Source organism: Notamacropus eugenii, chromosome 4 (assembly GCF_028372415.1).
Source record: "Notamacropus eugenii isolate mMacEug1 chromosome 4, mMacEug1.pri_v2, whole genome shotgun sequence".
Taxonomy (NCBI): domain Eukaryota; kingdom Metazoa; phylum Chordata; class Mammalia; order Diprotodontia; family Macropodidae; genus Notamacropus; species Notamacropus eugenii.
The window spans coordinates 130,613,495-130,636,130 of NC_092875.1; the positions used below are offsets into that span (position 1 = coordinate 130,613,495).

General features: G+C 35.1%; 1 protein-coding gene across 5 annotated transcripts in view; it reads left to right on the top strand.

The window, feature by feature from the left end:
- Positions 1–22,636, top strand: part of TRPS1 (transcriptional repressor GATA binding 1) — a 296,959-nt gene that overhangs the window by 69,017 nt on the left and 205,306 nt on the right. For all 5 annotated transcript variants that reach the window (XM_072603246.1, XM_072603244.1, XM_072603248.1 and 2 more), the window contains one exon: positions 4,314–5,440. In XM_072603246.1, the coding sequence (XP_072459347.1) occupies positions 4,314–5,440 (1,127 nt within the window). The remainder of the gene's footprint in view (positions 1–4,313; positions 5,441–22,636) is intronic.

Sequence of the window (22,636 nt, forward strand, 5' to 3'; positions counted from 1 at the left end):
GAGCATTTCAATTTTCAGTCAAAGAATAAGTAAGAATTAAATGGGGAAGGAGAGCGAGACAGAAACACAGAGACAGAGAGAGTCAGAGAGAGACAGAGACAAAGGCAGAGACACAGAAACACACAGAGGAGTATGAGAACAGGAATAGCTTTGAGAGATAATAGAACATGTTCAGAGGACTGTGAATAGTCCACTTGAGTTGGAAAATAGAGTGAATAGATAAGTGGAAAGGTACAGTAGTGGCATATTATAATTAGCTTTGAATTTGGGGAAAAATATCTTGAACTTTTCTTAATCAGTAGGAATTAAGGATTATGTTTGAACATGGTGATATGAACAGAGCTATGCATAAGAAGGATTGTTTTGATAATGTATTGGAGGGACAAAAATGGAGATAGGAAGATCTATTTAGGTGTGGGAAAACTTATTTAGTTGAATTGAGAAAAATCCAACGAATAACAACATCTTCCAGACAATGTTTTCACATTTGAAGACCGAGCATATGTGTGTGTATGTGCATATGCTTATGCATGCATGTGTGCATATGTACATATACACAAATGTATATATGTATGCATACACACTTGTATGTATGTATGCATGCATCTATATACGAATATATTTGGAAACCAGTTGTCGGTCACGTGTTTAACTTTCACTGGGATATAAAGCTTTCCATTCTTAAGTCATTGTTTAAGTGAAATATTAACATGCTAATGAGAGGAGAATATGACTGACGCACAACTCTTTTCTGCCCCATATGAAATGGGTTTGGTTTATTTTGTTAATGTCGCTATTCATTCATATCTTAAGAAGACACTACAGCGAGATTTCTGTTATTAAAATCATGATTAACGATAAAGTTAAATGTTGAAAAATGTAATTAGTTCTTTGAACCTTATCTTTGTATAAGATTGAAAGAGTTCTCTATATATGTAGATACTTTTCCAAGCATAGCTCAGATGTTGCTCCTACCAGAAGCTTTTTCTGATTTTCTTTTGTCCCTCCCCCCTGCAGTTTTTATTGCTCTACTATTTATTTTATATATTAAAAATATATAGTGAATATATCTGTGTGTATATATGTGTGTGTATATATACATACATATATTGTATGTGTATATGTTCATGTGTATGGACATAGCGTGTGTATATATGTATTTGTCTATGTGTGTATATATTCTTATCTATTGCTTTTCTCATAGTATAAGTGCTTTGAGTCTAGGGACTATTTTCTTATTTGTTTTGGTGTCATCGTTGACTAGCAAAGTGGCTGGCGCATAGCAGGCCAGCAACAAATACTTGTTGAATCATACTGAATTCAAATTTGGTGAAGTGATTATTTACCATTTTCTAAGAAATGTTAGTATGAGCACTTATCATTTTGCATACACACTTTGGTTTCCTTACATAACTATTCTGGGAAAAGATTTAACTGGAGTTTAGAAACATGAAAAACTGTCTGTGATTTAAAACAAGGAAAAATGGGAGGCAACATCACCATGGTAGGCATCATCTTCCAGTAATAAAGACATGATCACATGATTTTAGAGTGCTCTTTCAGTGGTACAGCACAGGAATGTCCTCATTCATTTTTGTTGTATACCCCTGTCTCACAAGTAAGAAGTACATAAGATTGGCTGTAAACATTTTTTTTCTCTTCATGATCTAGAAAATGACACATAAGTATATAGAGTATTGACTTTGCCATTTAATGTATTACTTGGTTTAGGTAAATTTATGAAGTTATACTTCCCAGTTATTAAACTGTTTTAGTTTTGCTTGGATGCTTTATTCATGGTGTGGAAGGAAGCCCTGACTTCTGTATCAGTGGAGTGATGATAGAGAGCGTTCCGGGTTAGTTTATTGGAGATAGGAGAGTATCCAAAACAACAGTGATGCTAGAATGGCTAGAGTGTTTGTAGGGGAGTAATAGGTAAGAAGACTTGTAAGATAGGAAGGGACTGGCTGGCTTGTGAAGAGAGATTCTATGTACTTAATATTTATGGAGACTTGTAACTTTGAAATAGTGAAATGGTTTTAAATAATCTTATTTTGAATTTTTTTGTTAGCTCATTTTGGCTATATTAATGAAATAATGGCTGACATGTAGTGCTTATATATGTCATATACATTAAACATAAAACACATGTTACATATTATATATGTGTATATGCATATATATACATATATGTGTGTGTGTATATATATGCGTATATATGTATATATACGCATATATATGTATACATATAAACTTATGTGATCCTCAAAATTATCCTATAGGGTAGGTAATGAAGTATTATTATCCCGTTTTTATAGATAAGTAAACCGAGGCTTAGAGGTTGTGTTGTCTTGCACATGCAGTCATTACAGAGTACTGGAGATAGAATTTGATCTAAGTTCTCCATGTTTCCACATCCAGTAATCTTTCATGATTATCCCGCTATCACTAAAATATCAAATGGAAGACATCCAACTCTTCAAAGAATCACATTTTATTCACACATTGCAGAACAAAATACCTATATTTTGAGAAGGCATCTTGCTCAAGCTTGTGCTAACTCTTGTCAGAATGAAAGTGATTTTATTTATGTCCATTCATGACTTCACCTATCAAGAATGGGAGGAGATTTGTAGAAATTGTGAGATCTTCTAGTAACAGAATTACACCTTTATGCAACTTTCAGTTCATTTAGTGGCTAGGTCAGAGGACTAACAACTTAGATTTTAGGGTCATATTGGGTTAAGGGGAATATTGTGATGCCTCCCACCATGGCTATCCTTTTTAAAATCTTGCAGCCATTGACCAATTGGCAAACCAAAAACCATGTAGAAAATATCATATTTAAGGTAGCACACACAGAAATTTTTTAAGTATAGCATTCTTGTATAATATAAAACCATTCCTTTAACGAAAGGGTAAGTATGATATGGCAACGTGTTCAATATATGTGGGCTTGCAGCACATTTGACATAGAGCCATCTTTATTTTAGTATGCGAGATGGCTAAAAGGCATACTATTTGCATTTTTAAATGTTTGCTTTTAATGATTTTTAAATGCCTGAGACTTTCCTTATGGCAGGATTCTCATATGAGCAGTGATCACATGCTTTTTTTGTGGCACAGCTGTTGAAGAAGGGAGAAAATAATTATTCCATTTGACTAATATATGACAACGGGATCCTGCAGACATTCAGCAGTTCCCTGACAGTTGGAAGATTAAATCTGTCACTCTGTGGATTATTTCAGTCAGAAATTTAGGATTAAAAAAATCATATCTTGACACTAAGCAGAGAGTAGAAGAAGGGAGTGAGTCTGATTGCTAGTATAGGTGCTGGCTGCCTGTATGAGATGGTACGTGTAGACTCTCTCATACCTGGTATTATATAAAGTGTGCTTAGATAATGTGCAACTTTTTAATTAGGAAAAAGAAAGAAATTTATGGTGAAATTTATTCCATAGACTCTGGTCATATTTTACTTTGCCCTATGAAGAACTTTTGAATCAAGGCCAAATGATCTCTGACATCACAGGGCAGGTGTGGCATACTCATGGGAAGAGCTGGGACATTGGCAATGAGAATAGTGATTTTAAAGGTCTATGCCCTGGCAACCTTGCTTCCTTTTTATATTCCATGTTGCATTGAACTGCTCCCCTTTACCATTTCTCCTATGCATTCTCCACCCTTTTACCCCCCTTTTAAATTGTAGTGTTTTGGAGTTCAGATGTATGATCATTGCTTCACTCTATGAAGTACAATCCTCCAATTTTTGCTATAAATACTTTAGCACAATTCCCTTCAGTCTGAAGCCTCATGGCTGTAGAAACAGGACTGAAAATTTCCTTGGAGTGTCTACATTAAATAATCTTTGAGAAATTGTCACTGGCTTTTGACAGCAATCCTTAATCTTTGGGAGAAACAAGAAAGTTTCAAAAGATCCTGGATACTTCTTCAAGAATACAATTTGAGGGAAGTAGTTTAAAGAGGTCTAGTCTGTTGCAATTTTTTTTTAGATTTCTAAAATATACATGCTTAAATTCTAGAATTTAGCTCATAGTGTATTATTTCTTATCCATTTAGTGTATTATTTCTTATCCATTTAATCGTTTTCTTTGGTCCTAATATGCTTACCATATTTTTTCCTTGAATGCATGACTATTGACAAAAAATGAAGATAATTTATTAGTAGATACAATATACTATTACAGTTTTTTCTTAATGTGGAATGATTCTTTTTTTTCTTCCCCTCTCCATCAAGGTTTCTATTTAATTAGTGCAACATTTGAAATAACATTGCTCTCTTCTCTGGCAGGTCACTTCAGGTGGAACTTTCATTGGCATTGGACGCAAAACTCCCGATTGCCAAGGAAACACCAAGTACTTCCGCTGTAAATTCTGCAATTTCACATACATGGGCAACTCGTCAACTGAGCTAGAGCAACACTTTCTTCAGACTCACCCAAATAAAATAAAAGCTTCTCTCCCCTCTTCTGAGTCTGGGAAGTCTTCAGAGAAAAACTCTAAGTCCAGCCCTACTCTTCGATCTTGTGATTCCGGAGACTTGGGAAAGTGGCAAGACAAAATTACCGTGAAAGCAGGAGATGACACTCCTGTGGGTTACTCAGTGCCCATCAAACCCATTGATTCTTCTAGACAGAATGGTACTGATGCCACCAGCTACTACTGGTGTAAATTTTGTAGTTTCAGCTGCGAATCATCCAGCTCCCTCAAACTGTTGGAACATTATAGTAAACAGCATGGGGGAGGGCAGTCAGGAGGCCTTAATCCAGACTTGAATGATAAACTTTCCAGGGGCACTGTCATTAACCAGAATGATCTAGCCAAAAATACAGAGGGTGAGCCAGTAGCTAAGGTAGAAAAGGGCTCCAGTGCAGCTAAAAAGAAAGACTTCTCTAGCAAAGGAGCAGAAGAAAATGTAGTGACAAGCTACAATTGTCAGTTTTGTGACTTCAGGTACTCCAAGAGCCATGGCCCTGATATAATTGTGGTGGGGCCACTCCTTCGTCATTATCAACAACTACACAATATTCACAAATGTACCATTAAGCACTGTCCATTCTGCCCCAGAGGCCTTTGCAGCCCTGAAAAGCACCTTGGAGAAATTACTTATCCTTTTGCTTGTAGAAAGAGTAATTGTTCCCACTGCGCACTCTTACTCTTGCACCTGTCTCCTGGGGCCACAGGAAGCTCCAGAGTTAAACATCAGTGCCATCAATGCTCATTCTCTACGCCTGATGTTGATGTTCTCCTGTTTCATTATGAGAATGTGCATGAATCCCAGGCGTCTGATGTCAAACAAGAAACAAATCACCTGCAAGGGACAGATGGGCATCTGACTGTCAAAGAAAACAAAGAACACTCATGTACCAAATGTGACTTTATTACCCAGGTGGAAGAAGAAATTTTCCGACACTACAGGTAAGCTGTAGGGGAAGGGATGGCATTTGTCCTGGAGTCATATTAAGAAATGGCAAGAATCCCAAGTTGGCATGGAGTAAGTGGTAGTATGTGTATCTGTCTCCTCACATTCAGAGATAGCCTATAACAGAATATAGGATATGACCACATCTGAGTTTGATTTGATCACCTATTTCATTTCAGTTACTTGGAAAGTTAGCCAAAGGTGGAAAGGATCCAGACCTGTGATTTTATTGGCAAGGGAATTCCCTTTTGTGGAAATCAGCTCTAGTAGCATAGATCTACAACTAATTTATTTCCCAAAACTGGGATACCTGAAAGGGTAAGGTACTTGCCTAGGGTGACAGAGCTAATATGTATCAAACACTGTTTAGTATCCAGACTCATGTGAGACATTTGATGAGATTTCGTTTTCTTTCACAATCTATTTATCTTGACTAAATATGCTGCCGTACTCCAGAATGGTTCGTTAGATCAGCTCCCTTGTTATGGGCCATACTATCACATTTTCCATCTTTGATTCCAAATATGAAACAATCAGCCTGAGAACATGTTGCTGTTGTTTGCCTTTCCAAATGGGCTCAAATGATTGCCGAATCATTGCACAACCCCCAGTAGGCTTGGCCTCCAATCATGAATCCTTTTCGAAGGTAAGTATTCCGTAATGTAGTTGTACAGTGTGGCACTGTACTTTTATGCAATGCCTTCCATGGGGTGGATAAAGCTTTTCTGTGTTATATTGCGTTCATACCTAGACTAAGGCTAGATTGGGTGTTTATTCAGGTTACTCTCTAGTCCTGTCAGCTTTATGAAACTGGGATCCCTAACTGATCCTTTTGCATTATTAAGGAACAGCTGTTGGATAGGTTTGAAAAAAAAAATGTATAACAGTGATACCCAAAAGGGAAGTAGAACCAAGGGAAAGAAAATAAGTCCGCTTTACCTGGTGTGAAAATGTAAGTGTCAAAGACTAGGTAAAGAAAATCCCATGTAACAATACAGGTACAAAGATGAAGGGTTGTGCCCCATTTATCTAATTTAATAGATTAACTTTTTTTTTGACCAATGTTGAACAAAAACACACTGTGCTTGGAACATCAAAAAGTGCTTATCTCTTTACTTCACTGTAGTTTTAAATTTCCCCTAAGCCTGAGGGTGGCACCTCACTTGTATTCATTACAGCAGATTGCCCGGCCTTTGCCTTTAATTCTGGGGGAGGGCCAACTGTTCGGAGCTTTACCAGTCTTCTGAACTCCATTGTCATTCTAGTGGTCTCCATTCAGATTTAAATGGAACGTTGCTAGCTGGGACCTTTAAAGACAGCTGGCTGCTCCCACTCTGCTTTAAAGTTGGTGCAATGATGTCCGGACCAAGTTTCATGCTAACTCAATTACTTTAGTGATGTTATCAAAATAAAATGAATTTAAAAGCATGCTTATGGAGCATCTTTATAAGTCTCTTCCCCTCCTCCCTCACTCTCTCTCTGTTTTGTGAGAGTATGGTGTACATGGTGATAAGGTATCTCAAATTTTCCAGAGTTGGAAATTTATCATTTAGAAACTCTATAGAATATATTGTAAATTTGTCATTACTCTTAGTTCATGCTTTCAATACTGTTTTACTATATGTAAAATAATCATTTAAATATTTCATTTACAAAAATAAATTGTGCAAAATGATGGTGTAAGCCTAAGTAAACTCCTTGTACTAGTGAGACTTTAAAAAGTTGTATTAAATTGATACTGTTAATTTGAGAACTGATGAGAAATAATCTTTTATTGACTTCTGCTTTCAATGCTATTTATGTTTCGCACTAAATAGAATTTTGTTTTGTTTTGTTTTTTTTCCCCTAGAGAAAGGTGACTGTAACTAATAAGACTTTACCCTTTACATGTGGGTTTGTTTTTATTTTTATTAGTAAGGTAATACTTAAAAAAAAAATTTAGCTAATGCCATATTTATAGCATGCACACACATTCATATTTTAAAACTTTCATTTTGAACTTCTGAATTAAATACAAAGGGAAAAGATTTAAATGGAGTGGAAAGCTTAACATCTGTGGAAACTACACCACGCCGGTATTCCCTTTCTTAGCCTTAAGTATACAATTTGGATGAGGAAATCAAGATAGCTGAATATGTTCCTTGAATTCACTAGTGTGGGATCCCCTCTGATGAAGTGAATCACACTCCTCTTTGACTTAGTAAAAACTCTTAAAATTGCTGTGCCTGAAAACGTCATCAGCTTATGACCCAGCCATTGATGACCTTCTCAAAATTGAATTAGACTGGTAATTAGTTGACAAATATACTAGGTCTAATCACTAGGTCTATACTTGAAGGCTTTCCATCTTTGTAAACTCTAGGACAATGTGCATTGGATTAGCATAGACTTTGAGAAATCTTTGTCACTCTCAATCTGTGCTGAAGCATAGGAGTACTTGTTAGCATTTAGACTTTAACCTGCAAAGTCAGGTAGAGAAGACATGAGACTCCTATAATTGTAAATCTTCAAAAATTGCAAAGTTTTTTTCTCCCTCCTCTGTAGGGAGCAATTGCTCCTGGGGCAGTCAGAAATTTTCCATATTTTGAGTATGAGTTGTGTTTCTTTCACATGGGCATACAGTGTGCACATTGATTAGGTAATCTATATGTGAAATATATCTACTGTCCATTTCTCCATTAACTTTTAATTTCACCCACATTAGTGATGCTCTCATAACTCTGCTTGCCTTGTGACTTAAAATAAGTCTTGGAACCAGTTTTTCAGAGAAAAATAAAAATTATAAACTATCTGGGAAAATCTAAATGCCATGTTACTTTTCTAGGTGACTATCTTTAAATAAATGTATTCATTGTCAGCAAATGCAGTGGTATTGCAACTCTCTTTTTGATTAGTAGATCTTTATATCCAGATTCAGCAGTACATTATTGGTTAAAACACAAGGGAATGAGAAATTAAAATATAAGTGAAAAAATCTAAAAGAGTCATTTCAGAATTGAGACCCTTGAAAGGAAGAAATTTAATTGAACTATTTTCACATTTATTTTCACAAATAAATGGAAAGTTTCATAAAAGGCTTTATAAAGTTTAAGAAAACCTCTCTTTTGAGATCTAATGCACCAGGTGGTTTTTTCACTTTCTACATTTTGAAATCTTACTTTATTATGTAGGTTACTTGTTTCCTCTGAATTACAGTGAAATCTTTAATGTTAGGTCCGATTGTAAAATGTCATCAGCTGTTGTCCCTGGTATATTAAAATCTAATGACAGTTATTTCTAAAGGAAGAGATGTTTTAGATGTTCTTAGACCAATTTCTTGAGTATCTAGAAGTCTGATATAAATATAAACATAGATACACACACAGACAGAGATAAAGGTACTTCTGGGAATCTTAGAACAGCATTCTTTGGCCTGTTATGTGGGTTGTCCTATGGATCTTTTGGAAGATGCCTTTGGGAAGGAAAGCATGAAGGTCTGTGATAGAAGTACAATTCCACTTAACATATGAATGAAAATATTTGTGAGTATATAATGCATACATGTATGTATATACATATATTGAGATCAACAGTTAAATGAATTTGTAAACTTCTTGGGGAGAGTCATTTCGATTGAAACAAACCACAATACTTTTAGATAGTGGCTAAAAACATAATTTATCTAAACCATTTATCATCAGATCTCTATGACTTTAACTAGTCTGGTCAATGGACAGCAGACATATCAACTTTCTTGCTTGGCAGGATCTTTTGCTCTAAAGTTCTGCTCTTTTGGAAGTCTCAATAATATAGGATCTCCTCCATGCTTCAATGAGACATCAAAGTATATCTTTATTTTATTTATATATTCACATTCAAGTGGACCTGTTACCTCATGGATGTGTCTATGCCTTCCAGTGATGGAATTTGCAACCCAGATGTGTCTACCCATCCAGTTGGACTTTTGACCGTACCATTGTATCCAACTGGTTAGGATCCGGACTCACTTTCTCTTGATATTGTGAACACACCGAGAGAGCCCATAGTTTGTTAGTTATCTCTTGCTTTTTCCACGTGACCTCTATGTTGTTGTTCATACTTTACATTGTTCGTTATGTATAGTGTATTAGAACCTACTCATATACATTATGCACCTTTCTATTTCCTTTTGGATATCTGTCTGTAAGTATTTATTAAGCACTTATCATGATAGTGATATTATCTCTGCTTATAAGTATTTTAAAACTTTGCTGATAACAAAGAACTTTCTAAACTTAGTCGTATTCTAACGATAAAATGATCTTGAGTAACTCTTGTGGATTTTAAATTTATTCTATTGAACTGGAATTTACTTATGTTGGTCAATTAAATAGAAATCAGATAGCATTGAACGATTATATGAATATTTTGTGGAAAAACTTTAATAGTCATTCTCAGTTGGCACTCAGGACTAATCTGGCCTTTTTTAGTGCTTTGAGTGCTACTGTCATGACTTATAAAAATCTTGAGTAGAAATATTGGGAACCCTATGACATGTAACCATGGGAACTGTGGCTATAGTTTCTGTTGAGTAGTGTTTATTTGTAGCTCTTGAGTGTAAAACCACCAGTACATGTGCCATTCCTTTAGAGTTTTCCATAAATATCTGGCTTTATTTCTGTTACCAAGTAGTTTTTTTATTCAATGAACAATCCAATGATCTTGTATTTGTTGCTAACTAATTCTTCCTGTATCCATTCATTCCTATCTTTCACTTTCCAGCACCTTCTTTCATGTTTTTATCATCTTGTATTTGAATCATGTCATTCCCTTTCTAACTGGTTGCTTTGTCTAATTTAATTGGTCTTCTATTATGCAGTCTACATACACTGCTTTCTCAATACGTGTCAGTTCCTCCTTCAAAATATTTTAAGTGATTCTGTGGTCCCCATATGAGAGTATCCAGTCTCTTCTGCATTTCACTGTGATTCCTTTCCAAAAGGAAGACCCACCCTTCAACTTGCCAGCTTTTACTTTTCAAATTTTTTCTAAAGAGCTCAATTTTTTTTAGTCTCTCAAGTTTGCCACTCTAATTTTTACTACTGTTCCTTTTAAAAGAAAAAAAAATACTGTCAGCTCCATCAAACTTCTCTCTTTCTGCTTTGCCTGTTTAACACTTAGCTTTTTTTCAGATCTTTCATATCTGTTCTCAGTTCTCCTCCATGAATCATTTTTGCCCATTCCAGTGTATATTGACTTCTTTCTTCTCCAACCTTCTCTAGCACCTGAGTACTATTGATATGGACACATTATCATATATCGTCTAGTTTACAAATGTAGCAGAGATCTATGGTTTAATTAAATACCTCATAAGTTCAGTGAAGGATTTAGAAATAGTAACTCTAGGGTGCTTTCAGCTTCTAAACCTGTGATTTTGTGACTATGTAATCCATTTTGACATTCCCTTCTCTCTTAAAGCTCATTGCTACATAATTCCTCAAATAGTGATAACTTTTTTCAACCATAAGAGCAAATGTAGGCAGTGAGAATCAATGAGTTTTGATCTGCATTGGTTTATCCTTGAAGTAGTGAAGTAACAAAGATTCATTTTCTTGATTTTTGTTTTAGCTGAAGAATCTCATCTCAGTTTTGGGAATTTTGGGGAGAAACTATTGGTGTACTTTGTAACTGGATGTAACCAGAAATGAAAGTGATTTTTTTTCTGTGATATTCTCTGTGAGATATTTCTCTGTGATTGTAGTTTAGTTTGTGGGGATCTTCCTATCAATGGTACAGCTTACAAACCATTCTCATCTTGTGTTGCACTCATTCATCTTGACCTGTAACCCCCCCCTAAAAGGGGTCTACATTGCATATTTTCATCTAGATCTCTTGACCTTTTATATGAATATGGGCTAGCCGTTATTCATTAATCACTCTGGCAATATGCCTCTCACATTTATTTTTCTGGACATAAAGTCCCTCTGCTAATATGTTTTAACTCATTTTTCCTGCACAGTTCTTCATTGGTCCTATTTTGCAGTTTTAAGAGATCCACCAGTCTCTTCATTGATCTATAATTTACCCATAACTTTAATTCTTTGAAGAATATAATATGATGACTCTCAATTACATAGCATGAATGGAAGAATGCTGATTTTAAAAAGAATATCAGAGATAAACCTGGGGACCACTAAAATAAGTGGCCAGTCTCTGAAAGACAATTCAACTTACTTTCCTCCTCCTGTTCAATTTTGGGCCCACGTCATTGTCCATTCACAATTTCTTTCCAAGATAAATGATTGATAGGGACCAGCTCTATAATTTGTTCAGCTAACTGCTTATCCCACCCTGGGTAAGAGATATTTTGCATCCAGTTTCCTTCTTTATGAATAGACAAAACTATTGGACAATATTGGATCTCATTTTTTTTGATTCCACAGTATTGCTGAACTTGACATAATCACCATGATGCCCTCTAAGACATTTGACTATAGGGAATTCCTTTTCATGTTGAGCTAAATGAGGACATCCTCCATAATGGTGACAAGCTGTATAAGTCTTTGGCAAGCATGTCTCTTACTGATTTATTTATCAGTAATCAAAGGTTACCCAAAAAGTTACCTTTGTTTCATTTTTCAAAAATATCTGTGATAATTTTGCATGAAGGGCATTCTGTTGAAGGAGAGCCTCTATGGCAAAATTTTCCTTATTATCTAAAATGTATTTTGTCAACAAAAAATAGGTATACTAGGATCTTGTATTTTTTATACCTTTCAACCAGTTGTTGAATTTTTCATAAAGATGATATATGTAGTAACATTATTTGTGAAAAAAATCAATTGTTTTTTCATACTTTCATCAAGGGTATTCTTAATATATATGAAGATTAACATAAAGTTTCCATAGAGTTTATAAAGGTGACATATGGTTGGGCACTTACTAATTTTTTTAGATCATTTCTTCTTTTTTCAGGGTAATAATATGGTCCATGATTTTCCCCAAGCATGTGGCATACTGCATATCTTTTTTCAGGTACCCTGAGAATCAATCTCTTCATATTCTCAAAATTGTTTTGCAGCTGGCACAGGTCTCCTTGGAGTACAGTGGGTCTAGTTCATTTACTTATCTTTTTTTTCTTTATTGATATTTCTACTACATTAGCTACTGTGCTGTTAAGATTCCAAATGTAGTGGGTTCAAATTTATTTATCAAGAAAAGTATTTGTTATAAAAACTTTACAAACCTTTTCTATTTTTGATCTGTTTCTTATTCTTTTATTTTCATCTTCAGATACTCTTGAGATGATCTGGATTAATTGAGTGTCTTGCCAATCTTTATACAAACTTGTTTTTTCTCCCTGCTACTTTTCTCTGTTTTATGAGGACTAACTGCTTATTATTTTCTGCTGCCTTCCTGTAAGATTTTATGAATCAGTTTATATTCTAAACTGGTGCTACCCTTGGCTGCCACATCATTCTACTTGGCAAGGAGATCAAGTATGTACTGTTTGATGTAGTTTCCAGGCTCTTTTACTCTCTCCTTTGTGGTAATGGCTTTACATTAGTTATACTTTGTTAAGAAAGGGTGATTATATGTGCCAACATTTATTCTTTTTATCTACTTCATACTTTTCAGTTTAGATAGTTGAGTCTAGAGTTGCTTCAGTTGCACATCTTTTCATTTTTATTATTTCTTCTAATTTGAAAGTAATTTTTTTCTAACTAAAAATGTATGCCTGTATAAAGATGTTATAGAAATGACTCCAATATCAGTAACTAGTCAGTGTCATTTTTAGAATTATCATTTACAGATAAAATAGGCCTTAGAGTTCATTTAGTCCTGGTACCTCATTTTATAGATGGAGCATTTCTAGAGGAGATTAAAAATAAAAATAAAAACAAATGATCTTGAGGGAGTATTAAGTGATTTGCTCAGTCACATAGCTACTAAGTATCTAAGGCAGAATTTAAATTTTAGCCTTCTTTTGTGATTTGATTTTGTGTTCATCATCTGCCACATTTCTCAGCTCTCAGACGAGAAGTTTTCATGGTATAGAGGCATGTAGTTTCTGTATAATCTGTCAGCTTTTGACTTCCCTCATTTCTTATTTCCTCATTTTTTTCTATATCCACCTCTCCTTTTTCCCCCATGACCAACTTTACAATGAGATGACAAATATGTATGATTTAATTTTGAGGAACTTAATGACTTCATCAGAGAATATCTGTATTTGAAAGCTTCATAATAAATTTGAAGCATAATTTATAGTTATCTTCATGGAGACCTTTTTAAAAATGCTTTTCATAAGTGTCACAGTACAAGATAAATGAGGCTTTTCCTATAAAAAAGCCAGTTTGCCTTTGAACACATTAAAAAACTAACTCTGTCATCTCGTTTATTTACCTCTTTATAGAGACCTCGGGAGCTCTCTTGAAACTTCTTTTTGTCTTATGTTTATAGCAACAATGTGAGGATTGATGTGATTTAGTTACTTCAATTTTCTGTCCTCTTACTGGTCACTGGATAAGGACATCACATTTTTTTGGAGTCCCATTTATAGACGATCTAAGTACTCTGTGATTATCAGAACTCTCTTCTTCTTTCCCTTGCTGTTGCAGAAGGCGAGTCACACATGAATCAAGGCCATTTTATATTTTTCATTATTTCATGGGTAATCCCAACCAAATAATTCATCATAAAGTGGCCAGCTTACTGCTAATGGGAAATAATGCTATGGGGAAATAATGGGAGGAAAAAAAACAACACATCTTCCCTAAATTACTATAATACTGAAACTGCAAACGTATGATTAGTAATGTTCTCTTGGGTTTTAAATGATTCTTTTTCATTATAGCAGACTGTAAGCTTTTTGAGGTCAGTAGCCAATTCTTTTCTATATTTGTATCTCCTGTGCAAAGCATAGTGCTGGTTACTTGAAAAAAAATTGTAAGTACTTGAAAAATATTGTCAAATTGAATTACAAAATTCTGTATTCTAATAACATATTTTCTGTAGTATAGAACTATTTATATTAGAGAGGTAACTGACTTTTTAATGCTTTTGTAAGTCTTATGTTTATTTCTTTGCTGAATTATGTGTACTGTACATATCCAGTATTTAAGTCAATCTGGCTATATGCATAGATAACTACATCTTCATCTTTATATCTAAAATATTTTCTTAAGGTGTCTTTTTCATCATCCTATTGGATTATCAGTTTACAGTGCCCCACTTTCAGTCCTTAATGCTAACAATGTCACAAATTAAAAGAATGATTAACTTTTCAAGATGTCTGATCTGCTAAAATATACTTAAATGTAACCTCTTTCATTTTATCCTTCCCACCATAGTCATTTTTAGAATTGTTGAATTTGGATTTTAAAAAAATCATACCTTCATTCCTCTTGATATTTAAATGCACTTGCAAAGTGTGCAGATGAACAGATGACTTCCAGGGCTAATTAGCTAATATTTACAATTTATTCTGTTACTTTGACTCTACCCTACTCCACCCTGTAAGAAGCAAAACACTGACAAATATTCAGAGTTATTCCTAAAAAAAATGCTTTGCCGCTGATAACAACTCAGTGGAGTGAAGTTTAGCATTTAAATATTATAAAGACTAAGGACAAAATCTTGTAGATATGGTTTTGCTTCATCTGTAGAATGGCTAGTATGACTAACATTATTATGAGAGTGGTCATGCCTTACTCAGAACAGAAAATATTATTACTAATGGTGTATAAACAACTAAGATCTTTATAGTCACTTTCATGTACTTGTCAACTAACACTTTATAAATGACTCACACTTTTTTTTTTTTTTAAATAATACTGGGATTCAGCTGGGATGTAAAGCTACCAGATATTGAAATCTTAAAGGACCAGGTAAAGAAGCATCTTTATAGTACTTAGCATTGCTGTCAGAAAGAAGGGAAAAATAAATGATATTTTCAGCTTAACTTTTTGGTTGCTTTGACTTGAGTATGATGCAGTCTTTCTAGAACTATTTATTTGTGGTTCAGCTTGAGAACAAAAGGTAAGCTAATGATTGTCTTGCAATCTCTCTCTGAATTCTCTTTTTAGTTATATCATCACAATGGCTGGCAACCAACAAATCGTGATTGTATTTGAGCACCCATAAAAAGCTCAAATAGTAGGATGGAATGACTGCTTTAGAAGTAAGAGAGCGTAGAAAGACCTGAAATGCGGCACTGCATATGACTTTTTGTTTCTGTGCAAGTTATTTTTGCTATAGACATCCTGAAATCTGAAAGCATTTTAAATTATGAGACCCCAAATCAAGCATTTGCACAGAAAGGCTGTGCCTCTTAAAATTTCTCCCCTCTGGTTGCCTTTGGGTTAGAAGTGCCACTTACGTATTGTATTGTACTGTTATTTTTCGTTCTATTTTATTTATTGACTGTCTGCCGTGTGCACGATGGAGTCCAGTTTTGCATAGGGTATTAAAGCAAGTACAAAATGAAAATAAAGTTCTGACTTGAAGGAGCTTAAAACCTTCTAGTACTGGCAGAGTATAGAGGAGCATGAGTAACTAGTGTATTGTACATTAAGTAGTATATGTTGTAAGAATAATGCAAGTTTTATTGGAATTCAACATCACGTATTGCTTTGGTGATGACGACAAGCTTCCTGAATGAGGTGATATTTAGCTTGAGTGTTGAAAGATAGATAAAGGATGCTTAACTTTCTGGAAGTCTTCACAACAGCAATGTTCTTTGCAACAATGGTTTGCAACATGCCAGTTCAAAAATTCTGAGAAATATGATTGAATCTTTATTACAGAGTAGGTCAAACAGTGTTTCTTGTTCTTTTTTCAAGCCTGAGAGTTTATAATCCATTGATGTAGTTCTATGTTCAATGTTTATCAACAGAAAATTTGCATTTTACCCCTGGTGCTCAAATCCCATTCAAACTAACGCACTGTATAGTAACACAACATTGACTTCCCAGTAAACTATATGAAAGAGAATTATATAACAGCACAATGAGAAACACTGATATAAAATCATACTGTATCTTACATCTCCATACTCTTCTAGACAAAAGAAAACCTCTAAATGTTTAAAGTAGCAACAAAGGACCATGTTTGGTATAAAGTGGATAATTTAATGTTACCAAATTATAACCAATAATCAAGTTACTAATTACTGTTTTTATACTATTTATCTTTTACTCCTTTTAGATAATATTCTATCTGATCATTATCCCTGTAGTATAGTTTAAAAAGGAAAATAATATTATTTGTCATAAACCCTTTGTTTGGGTCTGGAAAAGTAGCCACTGCTAAGAGAAACAGAGTTCCGGTGAGGTTTGTAACACAAATACAGCTTAAAGCTCTCATTGGCCTTAAGGAGAGTACGCATTATAAATTGAGATGAGGAGGAGAGTTTATTGAAAATCCTACCACCACTTTATAAGGCAGTTGAAAAGAAGAATAATATACTTTCCCCTAAATATGAGTATTTGTGCTGTTACCATGTATTTTGGGTCTGATGTTAGGAGAAAAGTGTACTTTGGGTTGCGGTGAGGGGATACCTTAACTCTTTCAGGCCCCCAGGGTACCATTTAGCAGATTGCCTTTTCCAGTTTACCAAGTGGTGTCCAGTGGCCTGAAAGACTGAACATTTTGCTCCCCTCTCACTAATAGCAGTCAGATGCATAATCTTAAGCATCTGAGTTGTGAAGATAATAAGATCATTATCTGTGTTTCTATTAAAACCTTGGGAGGTGAAGGGGACTTTTTCTGAATTTACACCATGAGTCAGTGATACAGCCATTTGCTTATTCAATTTTTTATTCTCCTATGAAAAAAGCAATATTTAGACAGGTTTTTCTCACCTCCTATTGGCTACTCTACCCCTTACTTTTACAGTAGGATGTGGAAAATCACATTTCTTGCTGAAATTATGAAAGGCACTGTACAATAAAAGACAGCAGATTAAGAGTTGGCATACTAACAATATAAAGAGCATTGGCTTCCCAGTGGGTTCAGTTCCTGCCTCTCTCACTTACTATGTGACCTTGGGAAGTCACTTAACTCTTCTGAGTCTCAGTTTCCTTCCCTGTAGAATAAAGTCATTGGGCTTTATTACCTCTTGGCTCTATCTGTGATCTATGGAGTTCTTTTCATTTCTGAGAACCCGGTATATACAGAAGTTGTTTGAAGGTTTTTTTTTTAAAGGAAGATGAATCCACATGCTATTATAAACTTAAATAAATGTAGGATTTACAAGTTAAAATTCATCTCACTTTTGACCCATCTGGATGGCCTTCAACTGTATATTCACCTCTATACCATAGAATTATATAATTTCCAAGCTGGAAAAATTATTAGCAGCTCTCCAGATTATCTGTTGTGTGAATTGGAATCTTCTCTGTAACTTACCTAACAAGAAATTGTTCAGTCTCTTGGCAGCTAATGGCCCAGTGAATAGGGTGCTAAATTTGGAATCAGAAAGCCCTGAGTTCATATCCAGTCCTTTATACTCATCAGCTAGTTAACTTTAGGCAAGTCATTTAACCTTTATCTCAGTTTCTTCATCTGTGTAATAGGTATAACAATAGCACTTAACCTCCTATGGCTGTTGTGAAGATAAAATGAGATATTTGTAAAGAACTTTACCAAATGCTATTGTGATTGTTAACCTCTACCTGAAAACTTCCAATGATGGGAGTAAACTAAGATAGTCCAGTCCACTTTGATAGCTCTGTTTGTTAGCAAGTGTGCATGTTTTTTTTTTTTTTATATTGAGACAAAATCTTCCTTTCTGTAACATTCACACATTGTTCCTCATTTTGTCTTCAAGGGGCAACATGACATAAATCCAGTCTTTCTTCCGCATGCCAATGAATTGACAAGCTCTTATTAAACTCCTACTGTATGCCAACTATAGTTTTAAGCATCCAAATACAAAAGTGAAACAGTTTTTGACATCTAGGAGTTTACATTATAATGGGGATATACAACATGTTGGATATGGAAATATTTTTGATTTCATGGAGTCAGAAGACTAGGTTCAAAAGCTGTATCTGCCACTTTGCTTAATGTTGGGGAAGTCCCATAACCTCCTGTGACTCCGTTTTCTTGACTGTAAAATGAGGGGGTTGGGTTAGATGTCCTTGAGAATCACTTTCTTCTCTAACATTATCCTGTGAAATACAAAGTCATGGTTGGGGAAGGTTTAACCATTGGGGAAATCAGGAAAGGCCTCTTGAAGGAAGTGGCACTTGAACTGAGTGTTGAAAGGAAGAGAGAGGGATTCCAACAGGCAGAAGAGGGGAGGGACAATATTCTAGGCACAGGAGTACATTCTGGGCAAATACATGAAAAGGAGACATGTGATATTGTGTTTAAGTAATAGGAAATAGGTCAGGTTGATTAAGGAGTGATGGCTAAAACAACATGGAAAGATGAGACAGAATCAGATTCTGAAGAACTTCAAGAACTAGGAGTATGTGTTTTATTCTGAAGGCAACTGAGAGCCGTTGGACAGTCTTATTAGTCAGTCAATAAATATTAATGAAGCTCCTACTAAGTATAAAGCACAGTGCTAAGTGCTGGAAATACAAATAAGAAAAGTATCCCTGCACTCAATTGTTGCACAGTGTCCAACTTTTCATGACCCCACAGACCCTGTTGTCCGTGGGATTTTCTTGGAAAACATAATGGAGTGGTTTGCCATTTCTTTCTCCATTGGATTAAGACAAAGAGATTAAGTGACTTGCCCATGGTCACATATCTAGTAAGTGTCTGCGGCTGGATTTGAGCTCAGGTCTTCTTGATTCCAGGCTCAGTGTTCTATCTACTGAGCCATGTAGCTGTCTCTAAACATTTATTAAGCACCAAGGATGACACCAAAGTCATCCATTGCCTCTCAGGCCATCACCTATTATCCCGACTTTTGTCTTGCCACTGGACTTTGTTGAGTCTGAAATAGATAGTGAAGCTGACAACTGTACAACTGCCTCACAATTCCAATTAATGCATAGGTCATCACCCTCTGATCTCATTGGTCCTCTTTGAAAGTGAAGGATGAACAGCAAGCACCTACTATGTGCTAGGCACTTGCTAAGAGTTGGAAAACACACAAAAGGAAGCTGAAAAGCAGGGGGAAGGGGCAGTTCCCTTGCTTGGGGGCATGATAGAGAGATCCTAAGGAGTACAGTCACATGCAAAAAAAGGAGATAACTGACTTGGGCACCCTCCTCAAAAAGAGTTTCTGGGAGGAGATAGAGACTCAGAGAGATAGAAACAGAGATTTAGATGGAGAAGGCACAAAGAGACAAAAAGAAACAGAGACAAAGGGAGAGAAGTTACATGTAAATATATATTGAGCAAAATAGCTTGTTTAGAAAGAAAAGTAAAATAAAAACAACAAAAAAGGAATTATCAAATTTTATGTCAATACAGGAAGGATCTGAGCAAACTCTCTCCATCTCTGTATCAAACTAACGATCTGTGATTTAGTAGATTATTGCTAGGGAGTTGCCGGAGGGCATATAGAGATTAAGCATTTTGCCTCTGAGTGAGAGGTTACTGATGAGGTTGGAGTTCCACTGTTGAAGAGATCTTGCCTAAATTAATTCCTGGTGTCTGATAGTGAAGTCCAAAGGAGTGTAGCCCAATCTGAAATGGAAAGGAAGACAGGATCAGACTTTGCTTCAGGAATATCAGTTTGGTAGCTTTGTAGAACTTGGATTAGAGAAGGGAGACTGAATATAGGGAGACCAATTAGGAAGTTATTGAAGTAGTCCAGAGACAGATGTTGAGGAGCCTTTAGATAGTTCAAAACTGCTATCATGTTTGCCCTAGATATTCTCTCCCCCATGCCATTTATCACCTTTTCTTCCAACCAATTGTCCAAGATCACCCTAGTTTCTCAATTTAGTTTAGCATCACAAAATCTGCTTTTCAGCTTTCTTTTGTGTGTGATCTTTCCATATGAGATTGTAAGCACCTTCTGGGCAAGGGTTGACTTTCTCTTTTGTATTTGTATTGCCAGTGTTTAGCAAGGTGCCAGACACTTAGTAGGCACTTAAATAAATAAACATTTATTGGCTATTATTTCTTTTCAGTCTTTTCAATAGTTTAAGACTCTTCACAACCCTGTTTAGGGTTTTCATGGCAAAGATACTGGGGTGGTTTGCCATTTGCTTCTCTGGTTCATTTTACAGATGAGGAAACTCAGACAAACCGGGTTAAATGACTTGCCAGGGGGTCACACAACTAGTGCCTGAGGTCAGATTTGAACTCATAAAGATGTCTGCCTATTATTGGTTATTGGCTATTTAAATCTGAAGGAGTTTATTAACGTCCTTCTTAAAACAGTAAGTTTCAGGATCATACATACAGGTCTGTCCATGGCAAATAATGGTGGGTCTCCCTCTTTATAAATGGTCAGCTTCTAATAATTCAATCCAAGATTGCATTAGCTTTTATGTCAACCTGGTTACATGTGATATTTATTCAACTTGGAGCTCACTAAAACTCCAACAAACTATTCTCATTTCATAGGAACTATTGTTTATTCATTCTTATCCACCCTCATTCTCAATGCTGTCTTTTTGCCGTTGTTGTTTTTAATCCAAATATAGGACTTTTATATTTGTTCTTAATTATCATGACAATGAAACCCACCTTTAAACAATCCTCAAATGTTTCCTTTACTTGACGTCATTACCAGTACCTCTTGAGAGGTTTTATTTTCTGACATTCACATCAAGGGCTATCCTCAGTTTCTTAGATCAAAGTAAAATTCTTGCTGAAACATGTTAAGAGTCAGGGAGTTGACCATCCAAGCAGGAATTTCAAACTGGGTCATTTAGTAGACCCAGACTCTCAGTCTGAAGATGTGAAGCTCTGTGGTGAATTCATTGTTTGGGCAGGTACCCAGGGCCTTGGAACTATATTTAGCTGAAGGTGTGAGCTGTTTCCAGGGTAAGTATTGGTTGGTGGCAGAAAAAGGAAATTTCCATATATTTCAAAGCTAGTTGAGATCAAAGATACTGAGACTTTGTAAAAACAGGTGATGAGTTTCTTATTTTAAAAGTTGTACTTTTGTGTTTTCCTCAAGAAAAAAATGTTGACTGTGAAGGAAACTTGCAGATAAATCAATCCTTGCAAATATATTTTGGGTAGAGGGGGAAGATGGGAGTGCAATAATTCAGAGTTGAAATAGTTGTAAAGAAAATAAATTTGAAGTAAAAGAAATAAGGTCTAACTTTAAGTAAAAGACTTTACAGGGACATCAGTCTTACGGTTTCTTTGGAAAGCTTACCATTTATATCAATCACCTTATATTTTTGGTCGCTCACTGGTTTTTTGCTACTTGCAGCAAAATAATAAAATATTCCTTGTTCTTTAGGTATTTATAAGTTATTATTAATGTATCTTACCAAATTAATCTATCAAATAAGATTCATTAGTTGATCATAAATGGATATAGCTCTTTACAATTACATAGCTTACAGATGAAGCCACATTTCTTTTCTGTGGCCAATTTTTTTTTTACTAAAGTGCAAAAGAAAATTCGTTTATCTCTAGAAATCTGAATTTTTCTGAATCCAAAGACCATTTTTAACTTATTACTTTAAAAGCAAAGGATAGATAGTTGCAGTCTGATGCAGCAGTACTACCATATATGAGTTAGACTGAGATATGACTTTTTTAATTACTTTGAGTTTCTATTTTCAAATTTGCCTTTTATTGAACCAAATTGAAAAATATTTTTTTCTTAGTATCAACATAAGAACTTCACAAGCAGATTGAACTTTTTTTTAAGCAATATTATGTGTTCATTTGGATATTGTATTTCAGTATACCAAGCTCCTTTGGAATCAGTAAAGTAAAGACACTTCTTCACTCATAGAAGATGTGGTCTTCTTTAGGAAATCAACTCCAAAAGACCTCATATTTCCATCAAGGATGCCTTTGATTCATGCATAGACTGTTTTCATAAAAAATATAAAAAGAATGAGAGAGTAAACTCAGGCATCAAGAGGTGTTAATGTCTTCTTCACATGGTTTTTGTAGAGTACTATGTGTGATCTTTTCTACTTGGAAGACAAGTTCGACTCATAGTACTTTGAAAATTATTCCCTGAGTATCTTAATCATTTTATCTCCTATGGAGAAGTTTTTGTTCATTTTTTTGTTTTTGTATTCATTTAGTCATATCAGATCAGCCTCTCTTTCTAGCCATTTGTTAGG